General features: G+C 44.0%; 1 protein-coding gene across 2 annotated transcripts; it reads left to right on the top strand.

Moving 5' to 3' along the window:
- Positions 1-4,358: 4,358 nt before the first annotated feature.
- Positions 4,359-23,201, top strand: LOC147898203 (Autophagy-related protein 13). 2 transcript variants are annotated; one of them, XM_087379033.1, is made up of 4 exons: positions 4,359-7,289; positions 7,443-7,849; positions 8,140-8,312; positions 22,464-23,201. In XM_087379033.1, exons 1-4 carry the CDS (start codon positions 6,074-6,076, stop codon positions 22,840-22,842), a joined length of 2,175 nt encoding a protein of 724 aa, XP_087235159.1. In that variant the 5' UTR covers positions 4,359-6,073; the 3' UTR covers positions 22,843-23,201. The 2 variants fall into 2 exon arrangements, with proteins under 2 accessions (XP_087235159.1, XP_087235158.1); XM_087379032.1 differs by having other exon boundaries at positions 4,359-7,849.
- Positions 23,202-24,483: the final 1,282 nt, after the last annotated feature.

Here is a 24,483-nt window from a genome sequence, read left to right as displayed (position 1 = left end):
GAGGGTTTTGTTTGCAACTTTGGGTTGAATGACTAAATTTAGTTGTTGATTGTTTATGGCGAGCCAAGATTTCCTTTGTGACTACACGTGTGCTTTGGTCCAACAAAATCTCAATTGAGTGTGCTTTTGTAAGGCAACTTTGTTGTGTTATGAGCTGTGCAGTTCCTTAAGGCTTTGGCTCTCAGCGTATCTTATTACATAGCCTAGAGTGAGGACTAAGGATATTGTTTTGTTCTGGGTGGTTTTCTATTTTGAAAGGTCCTATGAATTCTAGTCCCCATTTTTGAAAGGTTTTGAGGAGTATGTGAGTTTCAATGGCATTTGATCTTGAAATTTTGCTCTCATTACCCTACATACATTGCACATTTGGCAATACTTATTAGTGTCTTTTTGCTTGAAGAACTTTTATTGCACTGATGTTGATCAAGAAGTGTCCTCCTACCATGCCTTCAATCCTCTTTTGTGTGACATCATGGATCTTCCAACACTACATCTCCTCCTTTACAGTATGGTTAACATACAATGACCATGAATTTTATTTCTATCATTTGTTATTGTTCCTCGTGAGGATGTTACTATTGATGAGTTCATCATGTTTATCCTCTTACACCTCAGCTTCCTCTACTATGAATAGAATCACAACTAGGTGATCATCATTTACTCCTTCCTTTACATTGTTGACTTTGGTCTAGGAAAGACAATTTGCCCCATGGTGTGATGCACCTAGTTTATATACAAATTTGAAGGACAACTCTTTTAATAACAATATCAATGAATTAATCTTGGCTTCATTATGGTTTTGTGAATGGAATGCACCCTTATGATTTTGTTAATGAAGTGCACCTTTGAACACATAGATGTCACAAGTAAGGTCTGTGACTTGACCTTTCCGTGTTCCATCCCATGAATATGACATCCTACAAGAGACCTTAGACTGCTGGCTTGCTAGCTTGCCATGCCTATGCTTAAGATCCACAATCCATATACTAATTAGTGAATATCGATGACCCAAGAGCTAATGCCAATATATTGATAAACTTTGCCATATATAGATAAACTTTGCAAACACATGGATCTTATTCACACATTTATCTTGAGGTTAATATTGATACTCTATTTTGTAGTTTGAAATAACATGTTGATACACAATCATTCGACATACATACATATCAATACCAAATATTAAGGGTGAATTGGTAATCGTGATAACACGACCTTAAGGGTCCGTGATAACACAACCTTAAGGTTCAAGTAGTAATCATCTACAATGTAAGATTCACTAAAACCACAAGGCTATATGATGCTTGAGATTGATCTGGTCTTAAGTATCTCTTAAATGCATCTAAGTAATGGGCAAGTTTACTCTCCCATTACACTTGAGAAAGATATGTGGGCTCTGTGATCAACCCTTTTAGCATGTTTTTAAAATTCTACAGTAAATGTGGCCCTATTGTATAAATGGATGGGCCTTATGCATGAAAATGAGAAGGGGCGAACCCCCTTTTAATAAAATTTATGGTTTTCAATAAAAGTTTTAAAGAAAACACTTCTCTATCTGTTTATTATAGGGAGTAATATGTTCACATGTTATATTTGTTTATTATAGGAGTAATGCATATACAAAAGATAAAGTGAATCATTACCAAATCAATTTTTCTATGAAGTATATTAATGAATAGAATGGGAATCCATGGTATGTATGGGTCTTCGTTTGATGAAAATCGTAGCGTGAAATGCTTGCTTTTTTGTAGATAATTCACATGTTTAAAAATACCTAGAAAAAGAGACCCCCCCGCCATAAGAGATCCATAAGGAGACGCTAAATGCTTGTTCTTTGACTATGATGTCCACTCACTACATCTCCCAGTATTCCTTGTGAATCTTGTGAAACTCATGTTGAAGGAATTGAACAACCCCTTTGCTCATGCATCCATTTGCAATAGTTCGACATTTTAGTATTTTGGTAAAAAAGTACTTTGATGTCCTGATCAATGATTGTTGACACAAATAACGAGCTCATGTGGGCATGATACATACATAGTTTCACAATTTTTTGCCAATTAATACATTTATCACTTCACAAAACTCTCTTTGAGGACCTTAATAAGATGTATTATGATGATCTCTTTAATGCCTATTAGTAACTTTCTATCATCACCAAAGTTAAAAAATTTGGAGTTTATTCATTGGCTTGGTTGACTTGAACCGTTCCTTTTTTAAGCTTATATAAACACATGTTCTTGAACGTATGTAACAAATGTTTGAATAAAATTGTTAGTAGCCAAATATGTTGAACAGGTCCCTTGGGGTCTTTGCTATTAGATTGTGCCCCTAAGACAAGACCTCGATTCTATTGAGAGACTTAGTAAGCTTCCATCTGATACACAAATCTCCCACAAATGTGCTTGAACGTCTTCATGGAAATGTTGCATTGATGCTCACATATTACCAAGAGGGAATCAAGGACTTCTATGCCTTCTCCCTTCGTGTAAGGATTTCTACATCCTTTGACCAATGAGAGCACCTATATTCAAACTAAGTTGCAATGCTAAAATAAGAAGCAACATTTAAGAATAGTAATTCTTAGCAGTTCCCAAAACCTTTTTGTTATGGTGCAAAACCAAACTTTCACTTTAGGTTTCTTATGCTTCTTCTAAATTAGTGGACAATGCAAGAAGGTAGTTTTTAGCAAGGTGAAGGGGGACATAGGAAATTATTAATACTTGCATAAATTTAATGCCAGGCCTTTTGTCCCTTTCCAAGCATGGGCTTGTATCCTAAGATGGCGAAATCATTGGAGAAGGTGGCAAGTGAAACATTAAGGGCTGTTATCGGTGGGATTCATAGATGATGGGAAGATGCCATTCTCTGCTATGGGAATTAAAAGATTGTATGAGATATCAAGGAGGGAGAACGAGCTTGCTAGATGATAGGAAAGGCATTTCTCTAAGGCAACTCCTTGGTTGTGCAAAACTTGATATCATGATCCTAGCACGCCTTCATCCTTGACTTTTCACCCTTTTAACAAGGTCAAACCTTGAGCAAACTTAAAGTTTTTCTTTCCTTTTTCCTAGCCCATGAAATGCGGAAATGTGAGCTAGGAGCTCTCTCTCTCCCCTCAAATTTTATGTGTAGGTTACCAATAATGCAAGCCCCTTACACATGAGCAAGATAGACTCTTTAAACACATTGAACACATATATCCCTACGACCCCGCAAGGTCTATTAGGATTAACATGGTTATCCATTTGGAGGTGTCCTTGGTGGGAGGATAGTAGGTGTTAATTTGATATTAGTTTGGTGCTAGGAATGATGATTTTTTTCTTTATGTGGTGTGTAAAATAGAAGTTTAAGATTATGAGTGGTATTTGTGAAAATTAGTGGGTATATCCCAATTGGCCTTATGGGTATAGGCTAACTTAGCTTTACATAATAGGGTTGCCAACATTATCGATGTTGTCATGCTTATGATGGTGGAGGTATAAACCTTGTGGGAACATGGGGCTAATGTGCCTCGGGCACAGGTGGGTTCGTGTGGCCTCAATGGCATTGTGCTTGCAGTGTTGACAACATGTTGAGTGAAGCATTCTGGACATTAGGCTATTTGTGGACATTGCCTTAGACTAGTGGATGCATATTGTCACCATAATAAGGTTCCTTAAGACATCATGCTTCTATAAACCGCTGACAACTTGCTTGTTATTGTGCATGAGTCCCAAAAACTTAAAAGATGCTTGAGAGAGAGAGAGAGAGAGAGAGAGAGGCTTCAAAGATCTATCCCATGGTGAAGAGAGAGAGAGAGAGAGAGAGAGAGAGAGAGAGAGCGAGAGGGGGGTGGGTAGATGAGAAACCTCAAAGATCTATCCCATGGTGACGTTATGAATCCTCATACACAAGCAACACCCCCGCCACCTGAACACACTCATAGGCACTTTTTTGTTGTTGTTGAAATCAACACACACAGAGTTGTTAACACAGATGAGAGACCTCAAAGATCTAGGAAGGCCATGGTGTAAATCCACATGCGCGAGCGCACCCACACAAGCACTCAGACCAACACCTAGACTGGTAGAGGAGATTGCAACGTCTTGCTAGAAAGCGAAAGCCATGAGCACGGAGACGAGCAGAGCTTGATTGGTAGTAAGAGATTTGGCATCCACAAGTGAAGGACCCAAGGTATAACATAAGGGGGGGAAAAAGGAAGCAAGCAAGCAAGGCAATGCGAGCTGTCAATGATTTGTTTGTGGTACTTCATAGTGTGTATAGTTTGAAGGTTTCTAACAACAAACAAAAAAACTATGTATAGTTTGTGTATAGTGTGCAGAGGGCTAACTATGTATAGATTGCAAAGGCTTAATTGTGTATAGTTTGTAAAGGCCGATTGGGCCTTTCTGCTCATGTTCTTCTTCTTTCGGCTCTTCTTCTTCTTTTCTTCTTCTTCTTTTTTCTGATCATCTTCGCTGTGGAAGCTTTCGAACTCCGGCTCAGGCTGTTGTTCCCTTTCTGCCTTGCCTTCCTCCTCAAACTTGGCCTCCCTTTCCTTTATCTTGCCTCTGCTTTTCCAACGCACTTCCCAAGAGCGCACACATCCAAGGACGCGGCCCAAATCGAAGGAAGAATCACGCGGGAGAGAGAGTTGTATGTATTTACGTATGTGTGTGTGTGTGTGTGTGTGTAACTCTCTCTCTCTCTCTCTCTCTCTCTCTCTCTCTCTCTCTCTCTCAAGACTCTAGATTTGAGCCTGCCTCACTCCGCCTCCACTCCACATATACACACACAGAGAGACAAGAGAGCGAGAGAATCTTACCTGTGGCTTTGAATTGCCTTCATCTCTGGAAATTTGAAATTTCTCTGATGCCAGCGGGCTAGCTCCGGGAGCACAGCACCAAAACTCACACGCACATACAGAGGCATAGAGAGAATTTGTGTGTCCTTGCCCAAGTCGCCGGATCATTCTCTTTGACGCCACGCCGGAAGGAGTAGCTGGATTCTGAAGCGCTCCTATTGTGCTTGTGTGTGCGCTTGCGTGTTTTTGTGTTAACCCCCTTGGAATCATTCGCCGTCTGCGTGTGTTGGATCCCGGAATCATTCGCATTTTCTTTCGGACGGCAGAGTCGCCCCTGCTTCTTACCCTTGGCCTGTTGCCAGGAAGTTCACCATCTGCAGATCTTCTTCCGTCTAAAGGTCCTCTCTTGGGCCCCCCCCTCTCCCTCACTCCCTGCCTTCCTCCGGTGCCCTCCTGAATCCGACTTCCTTTTTTTTGTCGATTGCGCGATCACCTAATCTCCCTTGCTGAAAAATCGCTTAATTTGGCCCTGATTTTTTTCGGGGAAAAAAAGCTTTTTGCCGACCTCTACCGAAGTCCGAATCGCCTACAACCAAGTGTGAATATGAAGACAATGCTTATCTGCTTGGCGGCCGCTTGGGTCACCGGATTGTACGGTTGTAGGATATTGAGAGCAGGTTCCGTGCTCGGAAAATCTTCCACCAGATCGAGTGTCACACGTGTTTCCATACAGCCCAAAACGTCAGTTTAGTGTATTCAAACGTGAAGATTATTTATTACTTAGTGGCTCGGATCCCTGATAGGGGACTGCTCTTTTGACAATTAGTTATTTGCGGAATTGCTGCATTGCCTGAATTCCGGCTCATTCAAATTTTAAGAGCACAGTCCATGTTAACATAGCGGACTGCCTCGAAGCGAGCTAAAGCTTTTAATGTAAACGAGAACTATCCACAGACCGTGTGGCCACATTCTAAGCCACCCCAGTTGGGATTCAACAAAGCTGCAGGACTGGCTACTCATTTTTTGTGAAGCGTTAATCACGAAACGCCTGGCGGATCCGGAAGTATTTTTTATGACTGAGGTGTTATTTAAGAGTCAAAGCATAGCTTGCTGATCAGCCTTCCTTTCCGTAAAATTCTATGTAAAGATGATTGATGGTTGTTCCTTGAGACACGATAGAAATCTCATCTGCGTTGGAGGTGACGCCTTCTTTCCTGTGTTAAGCTCAGAGAATGGAAGCTGCCACATGAAGCATCTCAGACGAGGTACAGCGTTGAGAAGATAAGAATGGCTTCTGCACGTGCACCGGAGAGGTCCAAAATAGAACAGATTGTTTTAGAGTTTTTCGCAAAAAGCCTGCACATTATACTGGAATCAAGGATACCAGCTCTTTATGGTGGAGGAGATGAATCTACTGGGTCTTCTGCTTCAGGGTGCTCCTCAGGACCAGAAACCAGGGATCGTTGGTTCAATCTTGCTCTTGGAGACTGTACATCTGCTCTAGAGAACTTCGAACCTTGGCGCAGGAGCTTCTGCGATCCCCTGGTTGTAGATATATTACTGATACAGCCTAAATCTTTTGAATCGAATATGCCACCACTGGCAATTGCAACGTCAGGTCGGCATTGGTTTGAACGAGGCTCATCATTTAAAGGTGTGAATCAAGGTTCTCCCATAACAGGTGAGGAAACTATCTTGGAAAGATGGACAGTGCAATTTGAGAGCAGGAAAGGGAATGCAGCTAGTTTGGGTCTGGGTTCCACAGGAGCACGGGCAATGAGACCGGATGTGAAGAGGGGGAGCAATGCGAGTCCCACCGTGGAACTTGCTGAAGTGCAAGAAATTAGTGGGAAAAATAAGGAAGCACTACCAGGACCAGGTGTACCAGGAAATAAAACATTTCAAGAAAGAGACAGGAGGGAAGCTGCAGTGAAAGGAGGAATTGTGCTTCCGGCACATGTAATAGAAGTGCCTGCAGTGTACAAAAGAACTGTCATAATGTTCCGATCTTTGTACTCCAGTTGTCGGCTCTTGCCAGCATACCGTTTGTTTAGGCTCGCCAACACGTCATCACACTGCTGCAGCTTCACTCTCACCTACAGAGTGTTATCATCTGCTCCTCCCTTTTCGGAACAGGATGAGAAGGACATGTCTATTTATAGTTTTACACCAGTTGAGACAGCCTTTGGGAGGATGCAATTATCTGTGGCATATAGATATGCTACTGCTGTGACTGCCTCGGAAATTACGTCTCCTATTCACCCTCGGATCATAGCAGATTATGTAGGCAGCCCAACTACTGATCCCTTGAAAAGCTTTCCAGGAGAGCCGCACTCTCTGCCCTCCAGTGGAATTTCCAGAAGTAGAGGTATGAATATGGTTTCTATACCATCATCAGCACAAGATTCACCTCCAGGCCCAATCTTTGGGAGACGTCATAGCTGGAGTGGAAGAGTAGATCAGATACAGCCAGCACTCCAACCACCATTGTCACCTTCATATGGTATGAGTAGGTCACCCTCACCTCCTTTTCCCCTCGACAGTATTCCTTCTTATATGACTTCACCTTATTCTCCCTATTCACGGAGATACGCATCACCGGATTCTTCTTCTTCACCACTTAGCTCCCCTCTCACAGCTGCATATCGTCTCTCAGGTGTCCAACCAACCAATTTATATGGACAGTCAGGGCGTTCTCATCCAATCAGTATTAAGGCAAGTTTATCTCCTCCATTTTCACCATCTCCATCACCTTCACCACCTACATCCTATTCTCAAGGGGGAGTTGCTAGCAAGGGACCAGTACGTCCCGGAAGTGCTCCTGTCAGCATACCTAAGCCATACATGTCACGAGGTCCAAGACTTCCAATAGGGGATATACAGCAGCACAGTCGAAGTTCACTCCCCCCTCGTTCACCTCAAGCCAGGCAGGCTGACTCATTGCTCAGAACTTCGTCAGAAAGTCTCCGATTTTCAAGAAGGGTGCTCTCACATGTACAACAGTCGACATCGTTTGAGTCACCTCTACAGCTACGCATGCTGCAAGTTGATCATGGCCAAAAGGTACGAACAGGGGTGCCTTGAGTTAACCATAGCCAATTTATTTCCTTACGGCAACTATAGGAAAGGAGCTGGACTCCTTATTTCTTTTCAGTTTTCTGTTTGCAGGGCCTTACTGCCTTAAATATTCCTTGTTTTTTAAAAAGAAAGGTGCTAAGCTATGAAAGAACATTGGAATCCATTGTTACATTATTTATGTATATGACAGGTGTAGAACTAGAATGAGATTCCTGCTTTAAGTTTCATTGCATGAAGTTTTTTTGTATGTGGAGCTAAAAAATCATATGATGCAGGTTCAAAGAAGTGAGGGTATCGGACCTCTTTTCACAATTGCAAATGTCTCCCGTGGGCACTCACAATTCACCTCATCAAGAGTACCAAGCAAAATTGTCTTCAGAGATGATGCAGATGATGATGATTTCTCATGTCCATTTGCTGTGGATGATGATGTGGAACAACGAAGCAGGTGACCCTTATCTTCTCTCTAAGAAGCAGCAGGAGTGAGGTGAATTTTAGTGGACAGAACTGGTAATCAAAGCTAATAATGTCAGAACTGAATATAAATTCTGAGATTTAGCTCTAGTTATTGTAACAAAGGTGAAAACACCTTACTTTTCAGCTCCACCCCTGTACCGGACTTTGCTGAATGATGTGTAGTATAGATCCAAGATAAATGGAGAGATGGCCACAAAATACAGACCTGTATTGGGTTGTAACTCTGCAATCAGTACTTCTCTCCATAGGTCAACAAAGCTATGAAGCTGCCGGATCTGTTCCTCCAAGTGATTCTCTGAACTACGATACCTCGTCATATCCACCAGCTCAGATGCGTCTTCTTTACTGAGTTTTTCCTGGACTCCATAGGCATCACAGCCTCCTTGCATTCGTCCATCTTGAACTGCTTTGATATCTCCTGGTAGTGTTTCCCTTGAGGGCTGAAGATCTTTTCTTTCTCCTGCCATATCTTAATCCACAAAAAATAGTGCAAAAGTGTTAGAAAATCCTAGACCCTTGGTTAGTTCTCCATGCAGTGGAAACAGAAATGGATAAGGTGTATGCAAGGGAAGGATCTTGCAAGAAGAGAAGGAATTACTTTAATTCAAACTTCAAACTATCGTGTCCACTACAGAGATTTCACAAACACCAAATTCAGGAGGTAGACGGCAGTAGAACAGTCCGAAATATCTCAGAGTATATTGCACAAACACAAACCAAACACTCCTTACAGAAGCTCCACCAGAGATCCCAATACATGCAGCAGTCCACTGCCCTGGATGCTCCATGGTGAGCACGAGTAGTGCTCCTACTTCTGTTCCTGCACTCCTCAGGTTGCATGCTTCTCAGTGGGTCTCCCTTCACAGTGCAAGTTCCTCAGACAGCACCCTCCGGCAAACGTGTTCTCCCATTGTCTGACACGACCCCAGCACTCCTGAAACCTCTGACCTGCAAGCAAACACAAGAACACACCAAACGTGAGGAAACTGAGCAGGCTGCTCACCACCCACTGTTGGGCGCTGATGACGTCAGTGGGGATGTCATAGTAGCTAGTCCCTGCTATGCATGATGGAGTTTATGGTTTTCAATCTTATGAGTGACTATCGTGAGATTGAAACTGCACTATGTTGTGTTTTTAGAGGATGAGTTTGGGAATGTTCCTGGATTCATCTAGGTATATGCTTCTGCCGTATTAGCGGACATGCAAATTTCACATTGTGAAGTTTTTGTCCAAGTTGCAGCCTGCTGGTATTGCGATAATTCTTTCTATCTTAAATGGTGCGTTGCCCTATCAGCTAGATTTAGATTTAGATGCTCGTTTGGGAGAGACTAAAATGAAATCGTTTAGACTTCACAAGCAGTTGTAGCTTGAATGGAGAGATTTGGACTACCTTTTGATTAGCCTTCTCCTTTAGTGCTAGCCTTCGTCATGGTTGAGTTTGCCCTTCACCTCCGGAGTGCCGACAGAGACTCAGTACAAAGACTTTGTATAAATGGATGCTCAAGTATGTGTGGGTGTGTGGATTCGTATGTGAGAGCATACTTTTATACTATGGTCTACACCCATTGTTGGGCACTGATGACGTCAGTGGGGATGTCATAGTAGCTAGTCCCTGCTATGCGTGATGGAGTTTGTGGTTTTCAATCTTATGAGTGACTATCGTGAGATTGAAACTGCACTATGTTGTGTTTTTAGAGGATGAGTTTGGGAATGTTCATGGATTCATCTAGGTATAGGCTGCTCACCACCCAACCATGACATCTACGGGATGCGATCCGATAGTTAACTTAAAGGTTTCAAAAGCCTTGTTCAATGCATCATTCCAAGAGATCGGCTGGGTAGACTTGCGTCCACGACCTTTCAATATGTTGGTTAAGGATGCTGTGATGTGTGAATAATCACGCACAGACTTCTACAGAAAAACCGTTAATCCTAGAAAAGAACGAAGTTGTTTCACAGTATGAGGGATAGGCCATTCTAAAACCTTCTGGATACGATCCAGATTAATGCTAATACCTTCAGAAGAAATCTTGTGTCCTAAGGAAATGATCTCTTTCATAAAGAAGTCACATTTACTCATCTTGGCATAAAGCTTATGTTGTCTTAGTATAACTAAGACAATCCGGAGGTGTCCAATGTGATTCTCTACGTTCCGCTATATACCAAGATGTCATCTAAGAACACGACAACGAATTTGTCCAGAAAATGTCGGAACAAATCGTTCATCATTTGTTGGAAGGTAGCAAGAGCATTGGTCAAACCAAAAGGTAATATAAGAAACTCGTAATGGCCATATCTAGTTCGGAATGTCATAGTAGCTAGTCCCTGCTATGCATGATGGAGTTTATGGTTTTCAACCTTGTGAGTGACTATCATGAGATTGAAACTGCACTATGTTGTGTTTTTAGAGGATGAGTTTGGGAATGTTTCCTGGATTCATCTAGGTATATGCTTCTGCTGTATTAGCGGACATGTGAATTTCACCTTGTGAAATTTTCGTCCAAGTTGCGGCCTGCTGGTATTGTGATAATTCTTTTTATCTTAAATGGTGCGTTGCCCTACCAGCTAGATTTAGATTTAGATGCTCGTTGGGGAGAGACTAAAAGGAAAATGTTTAGACTTCACAAGCAGTTGTAGCTTGAATGAAGAGATTTTGGACTACCTTTTGATTAGCCTTCTCCTTTAGTGCTAGCCTTCATCATGGCTGAGTCTGCCCTTCACCTCCGGAGTGCCGACAGAAACTCAGTACGAAGACTTTGTATAAATGGATGCTCAAGTATGTGTGGGTGTGTGGATTTGTATGTGTGAGAGCATATTTTTATACTATGGTCTACACCCACTGTTGGGCGCTGATGACGTCAGTGGGGATGTCATAGTAGCTAGTCCCTGCTATGCATGATGGAGTTTATGGTTTTCAACCTTGTGAGTGACTATCATGAGATTGAAACTGCACTATGTTGTGTTTTTAGAGGATGAGTTTGGGAATGTTTCCGGGATTCATCTAGGTATATGCTTCTGCTGTATTAGCGGACATGCAAATTTCACCTTGTGAAATTTTCGTCCAAGTTGCGGCCTGCTAGTATTGTGATAATTCTTTCTATCTTAAATGGTGCGTTGCCCTACCAGCTAGATTTAGATTTAGATGCTCGTTGGGGAGAGACTAAAAGGAAAATGTTTAGACTTCACAAGCAGTTGTAGCTTGAATGAAGAGATTTTGGACTACCTTTTGATTAGCCTTCTCCTTTAGTGCTAGCCTTCATCATGGCTGAGTCTGCCCTTCACCTCCGGAGTGCCGACAGAAACTCAGTACGAAGACTTTGTATAAATGGATGCTCAAGTATGTGTGGGTGTGTGGATTTGTATGTGTGAGAGTATATTTTTATACTATGGTCTACACCCACTATTGGGCGCTGATGACGTCAGTGGGGATGTCATAGTAGCTAGTCCCTGCTATGCATGATGGAGTTTATGGTTTTCAACCTTGTGAGTGACTATCATGAGATTGAAACTGCACTATGTTGTGTTTTTAGAGGATGAGTTTGGGAATGTTTCCTGGATTCATCTAGGTATATACCTAGTTCGGAATGTGGTTCTATCTATGTGTCTAGCATAGATACGGATTTGGTGATAACCCGTACGCAAATCAATCTTAGTGAAATACTTCGCTCCGGCCAAATGGTCTGTCAAATCATTGGAACGAGGAAGAGGGTATCGATTCTTAAATGTCACTTTATTCAATCGTTTATAATCTATACACATTCTCCACGAATTATCTTTCTTCTTTCTTAAGAGGACAGGTGCGCCCCAAGGTGATTTACTTGGGCGAATATAGCCCATATTCAGATAATGTTGTAGCTGTGAAGCTAACTCATGCTCCTCAAGCTGGCTCATCCTATAAGGTGGAACACTAATAGGTTGAGTCCAGCGTACTAAATTATGCGATGGTCTATTGCCCGCCGTTCTGGAGGTAAACCTTCCGGCAGTTGAGTAGGGAATACATCCGTGAAATCATCCAACAACGTTCTTAATTCATGGTGTTCAAACACACTGAAATCATTATTGTTATTAATGGAGACAACAAATGAAGAAAGCGGAATCAAAACACATTGATACACATCATAATGAGAAGTGTTTATTATATTCCGAAGCTGCATCACAGATACAATAGGTCCCTAAGAAGAGGGAATATTATCACACTGAATACAAAATTGGGTGTCCTTATCCAAAAAAGAAAGGGTATGTTCCTTCCATCCAATCCAAATATCATGGGTTTTAAATTACTCTATTTCGCTTAACAAGTCCACATGCTCCAAGTGCATGACATAGCATGTAAGAGCAGCTGTGTAGTCTTGAATCCGGATAGAAAGTGCTTCAATCTTGCGAATCCCAAAACTGCTTCCCAGCTGGAAGCTACACCTCGTAGGTGTTATCGCTAGGTATTGTGGACAGCCCCATCTTCTGCACAAGTTTGTAATTAACAAAGTTGTGAGAGTTGCCCGGGTCAAAGAGAATGTGAACTCTTTGGTCCCTAACTTCTCCATAAACTCGGAAAAGATCATGGGAACCAAATAACGAATTATTAAAAGTGCAATTACAAGAAAGTGGCAGGTAATGACATTTATAGAAATACTTGTCATCGAAACTTGATTAGCTCCCTTAGCTTTGGTACCTGGACCGGTATGGAGCTTCGGTTCCGGGGCTTGCTTCTGGTTCTTGTGCTTGAGTGTGGACCTAACACTGAAGCCATGGCATCCACATGTGTGAGCACCTGAATAGTGCTAGTCAAAAGTGTGAGTGTAGTCTGAATCCCTTGGAGTTGCTGTGTCAACCCCGTTTGATTCGTGTTAACATGCTCAAACTTTTCATCAAGAGCAGTGGTGAATTCACTGAAGGCGGTCTTTGTAATGAGATCATTGTAGGGACCCTGGTCATCCTCCGCATGGTAGTTCATATCCTGGTCTCCCATCGCAAGCTCGGGGTCTATGGAATCAGCCATAACTGAATCGAATTTGATGAAGAAAATAGGCTGAGAGAAGAGAAGGAACAGGTGGGCTCGAAACTGGGAGGCTGGAACAGAGAGAAAAGCTGACGAAACAGAGGGGGATGAGAGAAAGAGAGCTGGCTGGACGAAAGGAGAAGGGGCTGGTTGAAGCTATCGATCATTGAACCCAGCTCCTGGCTGTGCCGTACAGATATCTGCAGCAGGCAGTACCTGAGAGTGGAATCGGCAAGAGAGACGTGGAGGGGTAGAGGCTTGCGCACAGATCAGGAGAAGGGGAGGAGCTGCCGCTGCGCTATGCTCTAGAATAGGTGGGCGAAGCTTCTAGCAAGCTCAGCTTTCTAAAAAGCTCACTCCCCTAAGTTGGAGGGGTGGTGCTTTTTTAAAGCATCCAAGCCCCCCAAATTAGCTCAGCCTTGCCTGCGGCCTGCTCCAACCCCTTGCGCACCCCACGACTCACCCCTTGGCTGCGAACTGATCCAGCCTATGGTGCTCTCTTGGTCTCTACTCAGCCTGACCGTACTTGGGTTCAACTGAAGTTCCCCCTTAGCCCATCGCTTACCAACGATCAGCCCATCGCTTCTCTCCTACGAGTGCTTCTCTCCTGGAATCTCTCTCCCCTGCAATTGTTCTCTGTCCCTCCAAGCTACACCTCTCTCTCTCTCTCTCTCTCTCACCTAACGCCTCAGTTCAACTTCGAATTCACTCACTTTCTGCCTTCTCCTACCTTCTTTCCCTAATCTTAACCACTTCCCTTAACTGATGAACCAATCAAGCACTGGCAGAGTAATGAACATGAATTTCGAAATTAGGGCATACCTGGAGAAAAAATCGTCCAAAATTCTCGCAATAGAAGTTCCTACCTCAGGAGTTGGCTCTAATACCAACTGACACGACCCCAGCACTCCTGAAATCTCTGACCTGCAAGCAAACAAAAGAACACACCAAACGTGAGGAAACCTGAGCAGGCTGCTCACCACCCAACCATGACATCTACGGGTCGCGATCCCAAATCACGAGATGTCCCCTCTGAGCCACGAGTTGAGCTACTGGCATGAACTCCCAACCAGATTCTAACCAGCCTAGTGTCCCATACCACTAGGTGGTGCTATGAAGCCTGGGATCTGCTGCTGGGCCTTGGGCTACGCTATGAAGCAGGCGCGCGTCCGTGATTCAATCCATGATCAGACCTAGCACCTGGGAACGAGACTTGCTCCCATCGGCTCTCTGAGAACTAAACGTTTGGGCCCCTTATATAGACTCGGGCCCCAAGCGCCAAAAATAGCGAAGACCTCTAACTGGTTCGTACCCTTGCCACTCAACCGGAGAATCAAACCTGCCTAGCTCTAAGCCTCCCCAGGCTACTTGAGCTAGTCTTGTGTACCCAGTACACGTTAGATACCAATTCGTGCATATGACACTGGCTGTAAGTGTGCACTAATTATTTCTCCTGAGCATAGTTCCCACGATTTTCAGAAACAAGGAAATGGAGCACGGCAGGAAACGGTGTTTTGGCCACTGGAAGAAACAGTGGAAACGGAGTTTCGGTTTTTAAGGATAATAAACTATATATATTTATTATTTATACATATGTCATACATATATCATTAATGAAAACATTACAAAAGCTTGGAAGTTGAAAGATTCAAAGCAAATGACCACTCTGTGACCTTGCATCTTTGCCCCTCTTTGCTGACCTTGCTTGACTTGAACCAGCTTCACCTTCATCCAATGCCAGTGAATCCACCTCTGCCACAGAATCCATCTCTTTGGGAACGTCCAAGCGCTTCTGCTTCTATCCTTCAAGGCTATCCCGAACATCTCGACGAACATGAGGGCATGGCCCAACATCTTTGTTTGGCGCATGGGGAAGATGATCCTTCACATGGTAACACTCCCCGATTTGACCACTCCACAATACAAGCATCTCCATTTTCTGGATCCAGCGGACCCTTCGTATGCAATGAAGGAGGCAGAGGCTGAATTGGTGAAGGCCAGAGATGGTAGGAAAGTGGGAAGAGGAGAGGGGAGAGGAAAGAGGAGAGAGAGAGAGCTAGGAGGAAAAAAAGGGGGAGAGAGAGAGAGAGAGAGAGAGAGAGAGAGAGAGAGAGAGAGGTTGGGAGAGAGTGTAGGCAGCACGTAGCAGGAAGGAGGTGGGAGAGTAGATAGGATTAGATGTAACATCAAAAAGTCCCCTTGTACATGAGAGGATGGTACTTATATAGTACCTCCCTAGCCCTTTAGGCCCTTGTATCTTGCAAACACCCCAAATACTAATTATCCTAACCCCGGCTAACTTGACCCACTTTTGGCCTTCATTACAATCATCCCTCCTTTAAAAAATAAATTTGTCCTCAAAATTGCAGGTGATGTGTAAAGAGGACATACGCTGTCATGCATACCACCAGGGTCCAAATCAAATGTAACATATTCCTGTGCCTTGGGTGTTTTGGCACCTCCAGGGTAATCCCTCCTTTTGCCGAAAAAACAGTGCTGATTATATTACTTTGAAAAAACAAGATACATGAGGTCAGTTTTGCAGCTGACGGGGCTGCGTTCACAAATCGGACGCAGCCCTAAAAGGAAACAGAAAGCTCTCTCTCACGGAGGGATCAGGCGGGTGTGAATAAACAGCCAGAGAGGTGGTGAATAGCGCCACTGAAGGCCGTGAGAAGTATGCTCGAAGAAGAGGCCCTACGTATCCCAATCTCGGAGGAAACGTCTCCGCTTCTCCCGACCAGCCCGTATAATCTCACTCCAGATGTCAGTCATGACCTGGGCAGTCGAAAGAGAGGTGCCACCGAGGATCTGCGCGCAGCGCGAGGTCCAAATGTGCCATCCAGCGATGCTGCTAATAATCTCCCAGATTGGTTGCCTCTCCTGAGATCCTGTGTCCGCTTCTGCTAGGTGCGGCGGGATGTCCTCGAGCGGCCCCCAAGTCCCCTGTGTGATAAGGAACATGGGGTCCTACAGGCCTGCCTCGAACAACTGATGAAAGCCAGGTGTGGTGCTGCACCAGCAGAACGCGCCCCAGGTGATCAAACCTAGCTCCGGTGCTGCGTGAGTAAGGATCCCGAAGGTCCACCTCCACACTTCCCAGGGTAATCCCTCCTGCCACAATCATCATCACGAAACTCTATAATCACATAAGTCCCGGCTGTCCCCATGGTTTTTGTTCTGCACACCACATTGTGCTTTGCTGTCCACTTTTCTCCACATGTAAAGCATTGATTGCTTTGCCATATATCCTCAATGGTAGCTTCCATGAGCGCTTCAATGAGCTGTCTTTGCATTGCATCTCGGGTTATGCTGTCTTTGCCAAAGGTCAAGAACTGAAAATCATCTTCATTATAGCTGCTGTATTTGGACTCGAACAGCTCCATAAGCTTCTTCAGTACTCCAACATGCCATGGATCTAGAATTCTCCCATATGACACAACACAGGGCTCCAAATATTTGGATGCTAGTAGCATACATGTCTTTCAGACGGCTTCTAGGTGCATCTAGCTTGTGAACAACCAAATAACCTGAGAGAGACAAATCAGCCTGCTAGGAGTTATGTAGGCATGGTCCCATAAACTTTCCTTGTCACTGGATACACCAAAGTCCAACCCCCAGAGAACAAAATAATCAAACACATTGTTTGAACCTATTTTGGTAGACCAAGGAGGGGGCATTGGATGAAACAACAAAATGCTAGATCCCTCTTGACCTCCATTTGCTTCGGGCTGAAAAGGGTAGCTGTCCATGTTGCTGTGGTAGTAAGAAGACAACACAAACATGCATGGAGAACAAAGGCTATCAGCCATGTGCAACCCATGGTGCATGTGCTGAGCCATAGTCTTGCATATGCATGCTGTATCGACTGCATCTGAGCATCATTGAGCAAGTTATCTTGGTTATAGTCCTCAAACACAACTAACCAAGATCCAATCAAGCCCTCTGAAGAGCATGCCTTCTTTGTTGAAGGAGAGGCATGAGCTTGCATACATTGATATTCAAGATATTCTGCAACCATATCTGTAACCAAATTACCATTGGCTGGCTGGATGCTTCTGCCACTTGTCCCACACAACATCAGCAGGTTGTATGTAGCATGAACATTAAACTTGGAAAGACAAGGCTTAGCCATACATTCTCATGCAATCATTCTGTTCCAACTGGCTCCTTCAAGCTCTGCTAGTTCTTTTGCAGCCTCTGCTTAAGCTCTCCATACAAGGGACAATTCCCAAGATTGATATCATTGTAGGGTTTCCAATTAGCTGATAAATGAGGTTCCATGTATCCTCGTAGTGAATGGACTGAAATAGTGGCATGCAGCCACAGTGTTCAAATCTGGAGACTGGAAGTACAATGGCTTCATTTCCGTCCAGGCTTTGAAAGCATGTCTATTGAGCAGCCATTCATTTCAACATCATGATTCCCTTCAATGATTACATTTTGCATGTGGCAATGAAGGAACTGGCAAACATATGGGTGATCTCCCTGTGATATCAACACCCATGGACCTTCATTGTTGGTAAGCTGTAATAACTGCGTGCAGCATAAAGAAGCATAATGCCCTGCTGACAAATATGCCAAAATTGTTAGATATCAATGCTCCACTCTCGTGTAACTACGCGGGAACCAGCTAACTCTACTTGTAAGCCCCCCATATGAGGAGAAGGCATTTGAGTAGCTCGGTTATCCGGTAGGTCCTGGTTTGAACACCAGATGGGGGCCATGTGTGGCTTGATGGCTGGACGGAGTTGGCACACTGCCAACTAGGCTACATGCAAGTGCGGGAAGGCATCCCATGACTGACCGCACTGAGGGTAGATGGAGCTTTTCTCGGGGCAGCCCACTCTCGGGTTGCGGGTCCCGTTTGGGGTCCCAGATGATCCCAGATGGCTGTGGGCCGAACGGAATCCGTAGGTTAGTTGCTCTATTTTGCGCACCGGTTCTATCGTGTGGTCGATGGCCTATTTCGGGGCCGACCCCCAGTGGACCGTTTTGGGCGGACTGGGTTGGTCACCCAATTGGATCCAACCGACTACGACTGGTGGCTATATAAGAAGAGCAAGCCCATGAAGCCCATTTCATCACTGGCTACAGCAACCCTGATTCCTTAGCATCCAGCCTCCGTCCTCTACTGTTTCCAGCACGCCATCAAAGCTTCTCTCACAGGAGCGCATGGTTGGGAGGTAGCGCCATCTATTGTATCAGCTCTACAGTAATCAAATTTTTTATTCTCCATACTATCTGTTTTTCTCTCTTGCGTACGAGATCTTGTTATCTGTTGAGCACAGACGTTGTATTGTTTTCTTACAAAAATTTGTGGCCCAAAAACATCAACATCACACTGCATTAGCACAACAATCATAACAGCTGTATCTCGGGGCTTGTCTTGCTGGCTTAAGTCTGCAACTTGCTGGACAAAGAACCATTTTACATATAGTGGTATCCGCACGTTACTGGTAGGCAACTTCGATGAACTATAAGTAATAGTCCTGACAAAATCCTCATGGGTCTGTTCAGCCTCATCATGTGCACACGGATTTGCTTTTGCAAGTGCCAATACATGGCAGCATATATCACATGTTGTACCAAGCACGAGGACATCCTTGCAAAGTTTTGCCCTTGCATGTACAGCAATCCTATGAGATGCCATTGTTCTCCTAATGGCTGCTAAGTGTAGCAAGCAAAACTGCCAACTATACTCATGTGGTGAGTGGCAGTGAAGGGCATCAGTTATGTTGAAGTTGTGGCTATATTCCCCACTGTCATGCTCTTGAATGTGTTGTGACACAGCTTTAGGAGGAAAACTGTCTTGCGTATCTTTTTCATGCTGCACAAGCTGCTCCTTGTCACTGTGGGTAAGTTTACTTTGGCATCCCTTCCTATCATCTGTGTGGTCTTCTATATTTTCGTCCTTAATGGAGACCATACAATGCTGGATACTAACCTCTCCCAAGTTTGCATGCCTAGAAGGATCGAGTGTAAGTGCATCCACATCCTTATCTTACTAGTCAACATCTGCATCTTCATCAATATCACAGATTTGCTCATAATTGCTTGGCGCCTCATCTATCTTTTCACCCATCAGGTTTGCTTCATTGTCATGGTTATGTAGGCTACTCTGAATATAGGCATTTCCTCCATTAGTGTGCGCAACTGCCAGGGCATCATCCTTTTTCTTCTTCCTCCCTGCAGCGGGATCATTTGTGCTTGTTAAGGTGAAAGAAAACCTTGGTGGTGACCCTTGGTTTGGCCAGAGGGGCTCTATGGCAGCACCCTTGAATCCCAGTCATTAAGGTTCTTCTTTCCCCAACTAACAAGCATCAGCTACATCAGGCAGTTCAGTCCCTCTAGGACAAGGCGATCATGGGTAGAATTGTGGGCCTCACGCGTACAAGGGGACAGGTGCGAGAGTGGATCCGGGCGAGCTTGGCATTAGAGGGTGACCACATTCAGGAGGTCACCATCTATGGAAGAGGCGTATTCCTCATCCAGCTGAGCTCCCCCGACACGGCCTTCACACTCGTGGAGCAGAGCACCATTCTCCTTGGCTCGCATCTAATGTACCTCTTTCCTTGGTACCATGGCTTTACAGTGGAGGACATGGGCACGACACACCATGTCCCTTGTTTTTCGGTTATGCTCCGCTTCCCAGGGCTCCCAAAGGAGTATCGAGCCATCCTCCCCTCCATTGGTCGGGCATTTGGCACCGTGCTCGAGTCCCCGCTAGAGTCGGTCGCCTCAGTTGTCAGAATCAACTTAGGGCACTCACCAGTCTTTAGGGTTTTAGAAGACCCTGATACTTTCAAGTGAACTTTTTCACCGATTGATTGCATTGCAAACCTGAAAGTACCCAAGCTGCATCAACCTATAATGAAGACCTCCAATTGTGACCTGAAAGTTGTAAGGTAGTACACTCCACAAAGCAACTAGGCTGCTCCTCTACTCCAAGATCTGCTGCTCCAAACTGGGCTACTAAAGAATGACAAATGAGCAATTGAGGGGTTGCTCTTAGTATCTCCAGGGGTGTTTTATATTTTGGTTGACCAAGTTTAGAGCCCCATTATGATGCCATGTGGAAAGAATAGGGCCACAATTGTGTTTTGGATGGGTCTTATTGGCTCTGCTGGCTTCAAAAGTTTCGTGGATCACTGTGCTGCATGGAGCTCTAAACGAATCCTAACATGCTCTAGTGTATTTCCTCCCTCTTGATAGATGTAGGTCTTACAACACGGGCTATGAATGTGTACTACTGTAGTGCTCTAGGTTATGCTTTTGTAGATGGATGGTATGTGACATCCCTTTTCAATTGAAGTTTCATGGGCTCCTCCTAAACTAAGTTGTGTGAGATAGTGTCATTGCCAACTGCCGGGGGTGAATTGCTGGACTGCATTTGCAGGAGGTCTAAGTGGCTAAAATCCATGGATGCAACCTCTCCTTGTGATGTTGAGTGCTGCTCTGGAATCCAAACTGGGTTTTTTGGCGGTACAAAATCTGCTCCAACACTATGGGATTCTGGACCCTAGGATGAGATGACACTATAACCTTTGGGGCTATCTAGCATGTGGTCATGTGTAATTAACAATTGTTTTGGACATAATTTATCTTGTTGCACTTGAGAAACTAACTAGTGCTCCTCATGAGGTTGGATGTGACCAATGGTCTCGTGGTAAAATGTGGACGACTCTGAAAGACCCTGAACTCCTGTACTGAATTTCAGATTGTGATGGTAATGTGTGATTGTGTTTTTGTGTCTCAATGGATGTGATGATATTTTGCATAGTGCCCAAAGTTCTCCGCCTTGCCCTACATGGATGGTGAGGATTTTGATTTTTCAAGACTCTCAATATTTGGGTGGATGGATTATCTCTTTCCCACCGCTGACCCACCAAATCGTTGCATATCTTACGAGATGGATTTGGCTAGTGAACACTCCCTCACTGTCTCAATTGGCTCTTTAGGCACGATTGGTAGAGGAGTATCATGATTGAGTGGCATCTTTTGGTCACAAGATGTATCCTTGTCTGTGGATATGCATGACCTCTAAACAATGTTAAAATGTAGGAGTACCCCAAAGAAAACTGACAGTGTGTGGGCTGAATTCGAAATTGCTCCTAGAGATGGGGAGAAAGGGGTAGGAGCAAGACGTGCACAACAGGCCTGCTATTTAATTGGCAGCAAAAGCCTGTAAAACTGATTTTTGTCAACTTCATAAAGTGCACCACCTTTCAAACTTGGAGTTGAAGATTTAGCCCAAAATAAATGAAAAACTGCTGTAGCTTTCCAGGTCTTCTTGTGCGCTTGAATGTGAAAAAACATCAGGCAAAACGGCAACTAGCTATTGGAAATGCTACGTCTAGACTCCACAATGTTGCTAGGCGTCTCCTGGCCCTCCCATATTTGCTACTCTAGAGCCTCTTGAGAATTCCGCATTGCAAGAAGAGCCCTTGCTACCCCTAGCGTGGCATCCAATCAACTTGGATCTCAAATTTGAGGCCCATGCTTTGATGCAAAGTGAATTGTGACAGCCGTCCTAGATCCCAGAACAAACACAGTTTTGGTCTCCTATCTCCTTGAGATTCCAGGCTTACAGCATGGGGCATGGAGGTTTGCTATAGAATGCAGCAGAGCAAGTAGAAGGCCCATGTCACTCTACTGTATATGGATGCACGTGACATATCTAATTTGAATAATTGACGTTTCTTGTTAGTACATTGTATCTCTATATCTTCCTTATGATTGAAGACTTTTGGTAAACCCACTTGGATCAGTAGTGCTTGGTTATCAACTTTTTAAACATTTGTAGCTGATAATCTCTTAAGCTCTTCCTGATCTTCCCTTGATTTCCAATAATTTTATAGCTCTAAATTTTGATTGAAAGATCAAGGGGAAGGATAGCTCACAATTTGGTTCTGCTTTTCCGTTTTGAGATGATTCTTTTGCTGATAGTCATTATTTTGTTCAGTGATAACTGATGTACAGTCATTCTCTCCAAAAGGTTTCTTGGCTCAAAATGTATTTCTGTAACTGTATGAGACATATGACGTTAAGATGATATTACACTGACTGACAAGTGTAAACTGTTGTCTGCTTTACTTCCCCATATGGAATTTGATTATTGGCAGCAAAACAGACAGGATGCAGTTTTCAGAGTCGTCCACGTCGTCAGTGCAGGGTATTCTACATCAAAGGGATGCTGCAGTTGGAGCCCTCATACGAATGCTGAAGTCAGCTCCACCTTTGAGACAGTTATCATACCACCCTGCAGTGGCGGTGGACTTGCCTGCGACCTTCATTGAGGCTGATGGGATAAGTGGAGGTCCTCTAACTTCTGTCATCAGGAATTGGACTGGAGAACTGCAGGCTGCACCCTTTGAGACTGAATCAGGTGTGCTAAGAAGTTACTGGAAAAGGACAGCTTTTGAGGCACTGGAGGAGCTCCAAGCATACAAGAAAATGAGGGATCTTATGCTAAGCCACAGTGAAGAGACCAAACAATCTTGAAGTTACGGTGGTGCATTGGCTGGTGGTGCCAGCTTTACAAGCCTATAAGGGATTGCATGCTGTGCAACCATGCCTAGATGAAAGGATGTTGAATTGAAAGTATGGTGATGCCATTAAATGATTGTACAGCTTTAATGATGCGAACAGACGCTTTCAAATGTCCCCATTGGTACTAATGATGTGGACTTTCCTAGTTGAGATTTGGAAGCATGATGCAAGGTGTAAATTGTACAGTCTTTTGCATCACTGTAAGCTTGTGATATTCTAGCTGACTTCCAGAGAAACACATATCATTTTTATTGTTAGTGAAGAAGCTCCTGATTCTGATTATTTATCTGACCTGCTAATTAAAAAACTGTAGTCCAATGAAATCTATACCGATTTTCCTATTTGTGATTATACATTAAAGATTGTCTATCAGCCTTAAACCAGTTACTTTCTGATCGAGACTTGAAGGCCTGGACATTTAAGTGGTTGGGAGGAAAATATTGCCTCCTTGTTCCAGAAGTAACCTTCAGTGCAATGAATGTCTTTTTGGGTCTGCCCAATCTTTTGGGCTTCTCTTGCATGTCCTTACCACATATGTTCTTTGGAACTGTCCTCACGGAAACTCTTGAACCAGTTTTTTTTAGCACTGCCTTGAGAGGCAATGCTCTTGTGAGAGTTTGACCCAAGCTAATATCTTATTTTGGACTTTTTTAGGCTGACAAGTTTAATTTGTTAACATGTTGCCTGCAACACACCCCCAAACCATTTGTGCAACGTTTGGGTCCATCTCCATAGCTATCTCCATCCCATTGCTGCAGCGGCAAAAAACAACAGAATCGCTGCTCTCCATCACTCCTGCTGCCGCCCTTTTTTCTTGTTGGTTATCACTTGCACAATCAGATTGATGTTTTGCACCATCTCACTATCATCTGATTTACTGCCCTGTGCCATGTCTTTAGAGGCTGTAAGCTCTACATCGATGGACGTTGTGAAGTCATTTCTGCCAGGTGCTTCACTTGAGGCCATGTCCCTCTACCCACCTTGCACCTGCTCACCACCAGTTTCTTGGCCTTGCATCACATGTTTTCAACTGCTCGCACGTTTGTCCCTTTGATTCCTGCTCCAAGCGAGAAACAAAGAGAGCAAGTTACTGTTCAGCTGGGCGGTGGAGCCAAGGTAACTTGATCTAGAAATCATTACAAACTGAACAGAACAGCAAAAGATCATTGAAGGAGTGTCGAGTGGTTGTCATGGATCTTCACACAGCAAGCATGATTTTAGAGCATGAGCTTAATTAGAGCTTGTAAGGACGGTGCAGAACTGGGCCAATTTAGCAGCCTACCCGTTGTCGCAAGCTTTAGTGATGTCTCTTGCACCGAATCCCATGCTAACTTGCGTGGGCACTCTCGCATCATATTCGACACAACCAGTTTCGACACTTAAACAGCAGTCTTTACTTCGGTGACTTCATCTCATGCTGTTGCAATGGTTGCATCGGAAGGTAGTTACCATATATCATGAAGCACATCGTCCACGAGACAAATGCATTTTGACCAAAGAAATTATGATCTGTGGGGTTCTCGCAATGCTAAAGGCTGCATAAATATACCTTAGACCAATGTGTTGGAATGGTCACCTCCCCATCTGTAAGCC

Source organism: Dipteris shenzhenensis, chromosome 9, assembly GCF_047967505.1.
Source record: "Dipteris shenzhenensis isolate YYH24624 ecotype China chromosome 9, Dip_SZ_1.0, whole genome shotgun sequence".
NCBI classification, from domain to species: Eukaryota; Viridiplantae; Streptophyta; class Polypodiopsida; order Gleicheniales; family Dipteridaceae; genus Dipteris; species Dipteris shenzhenensis.
The sequence above is the reverse complement of the archived record's forward strand: the minus strand, read 5'-3'. Positions and strand labels throughout refer to the sequence as shown.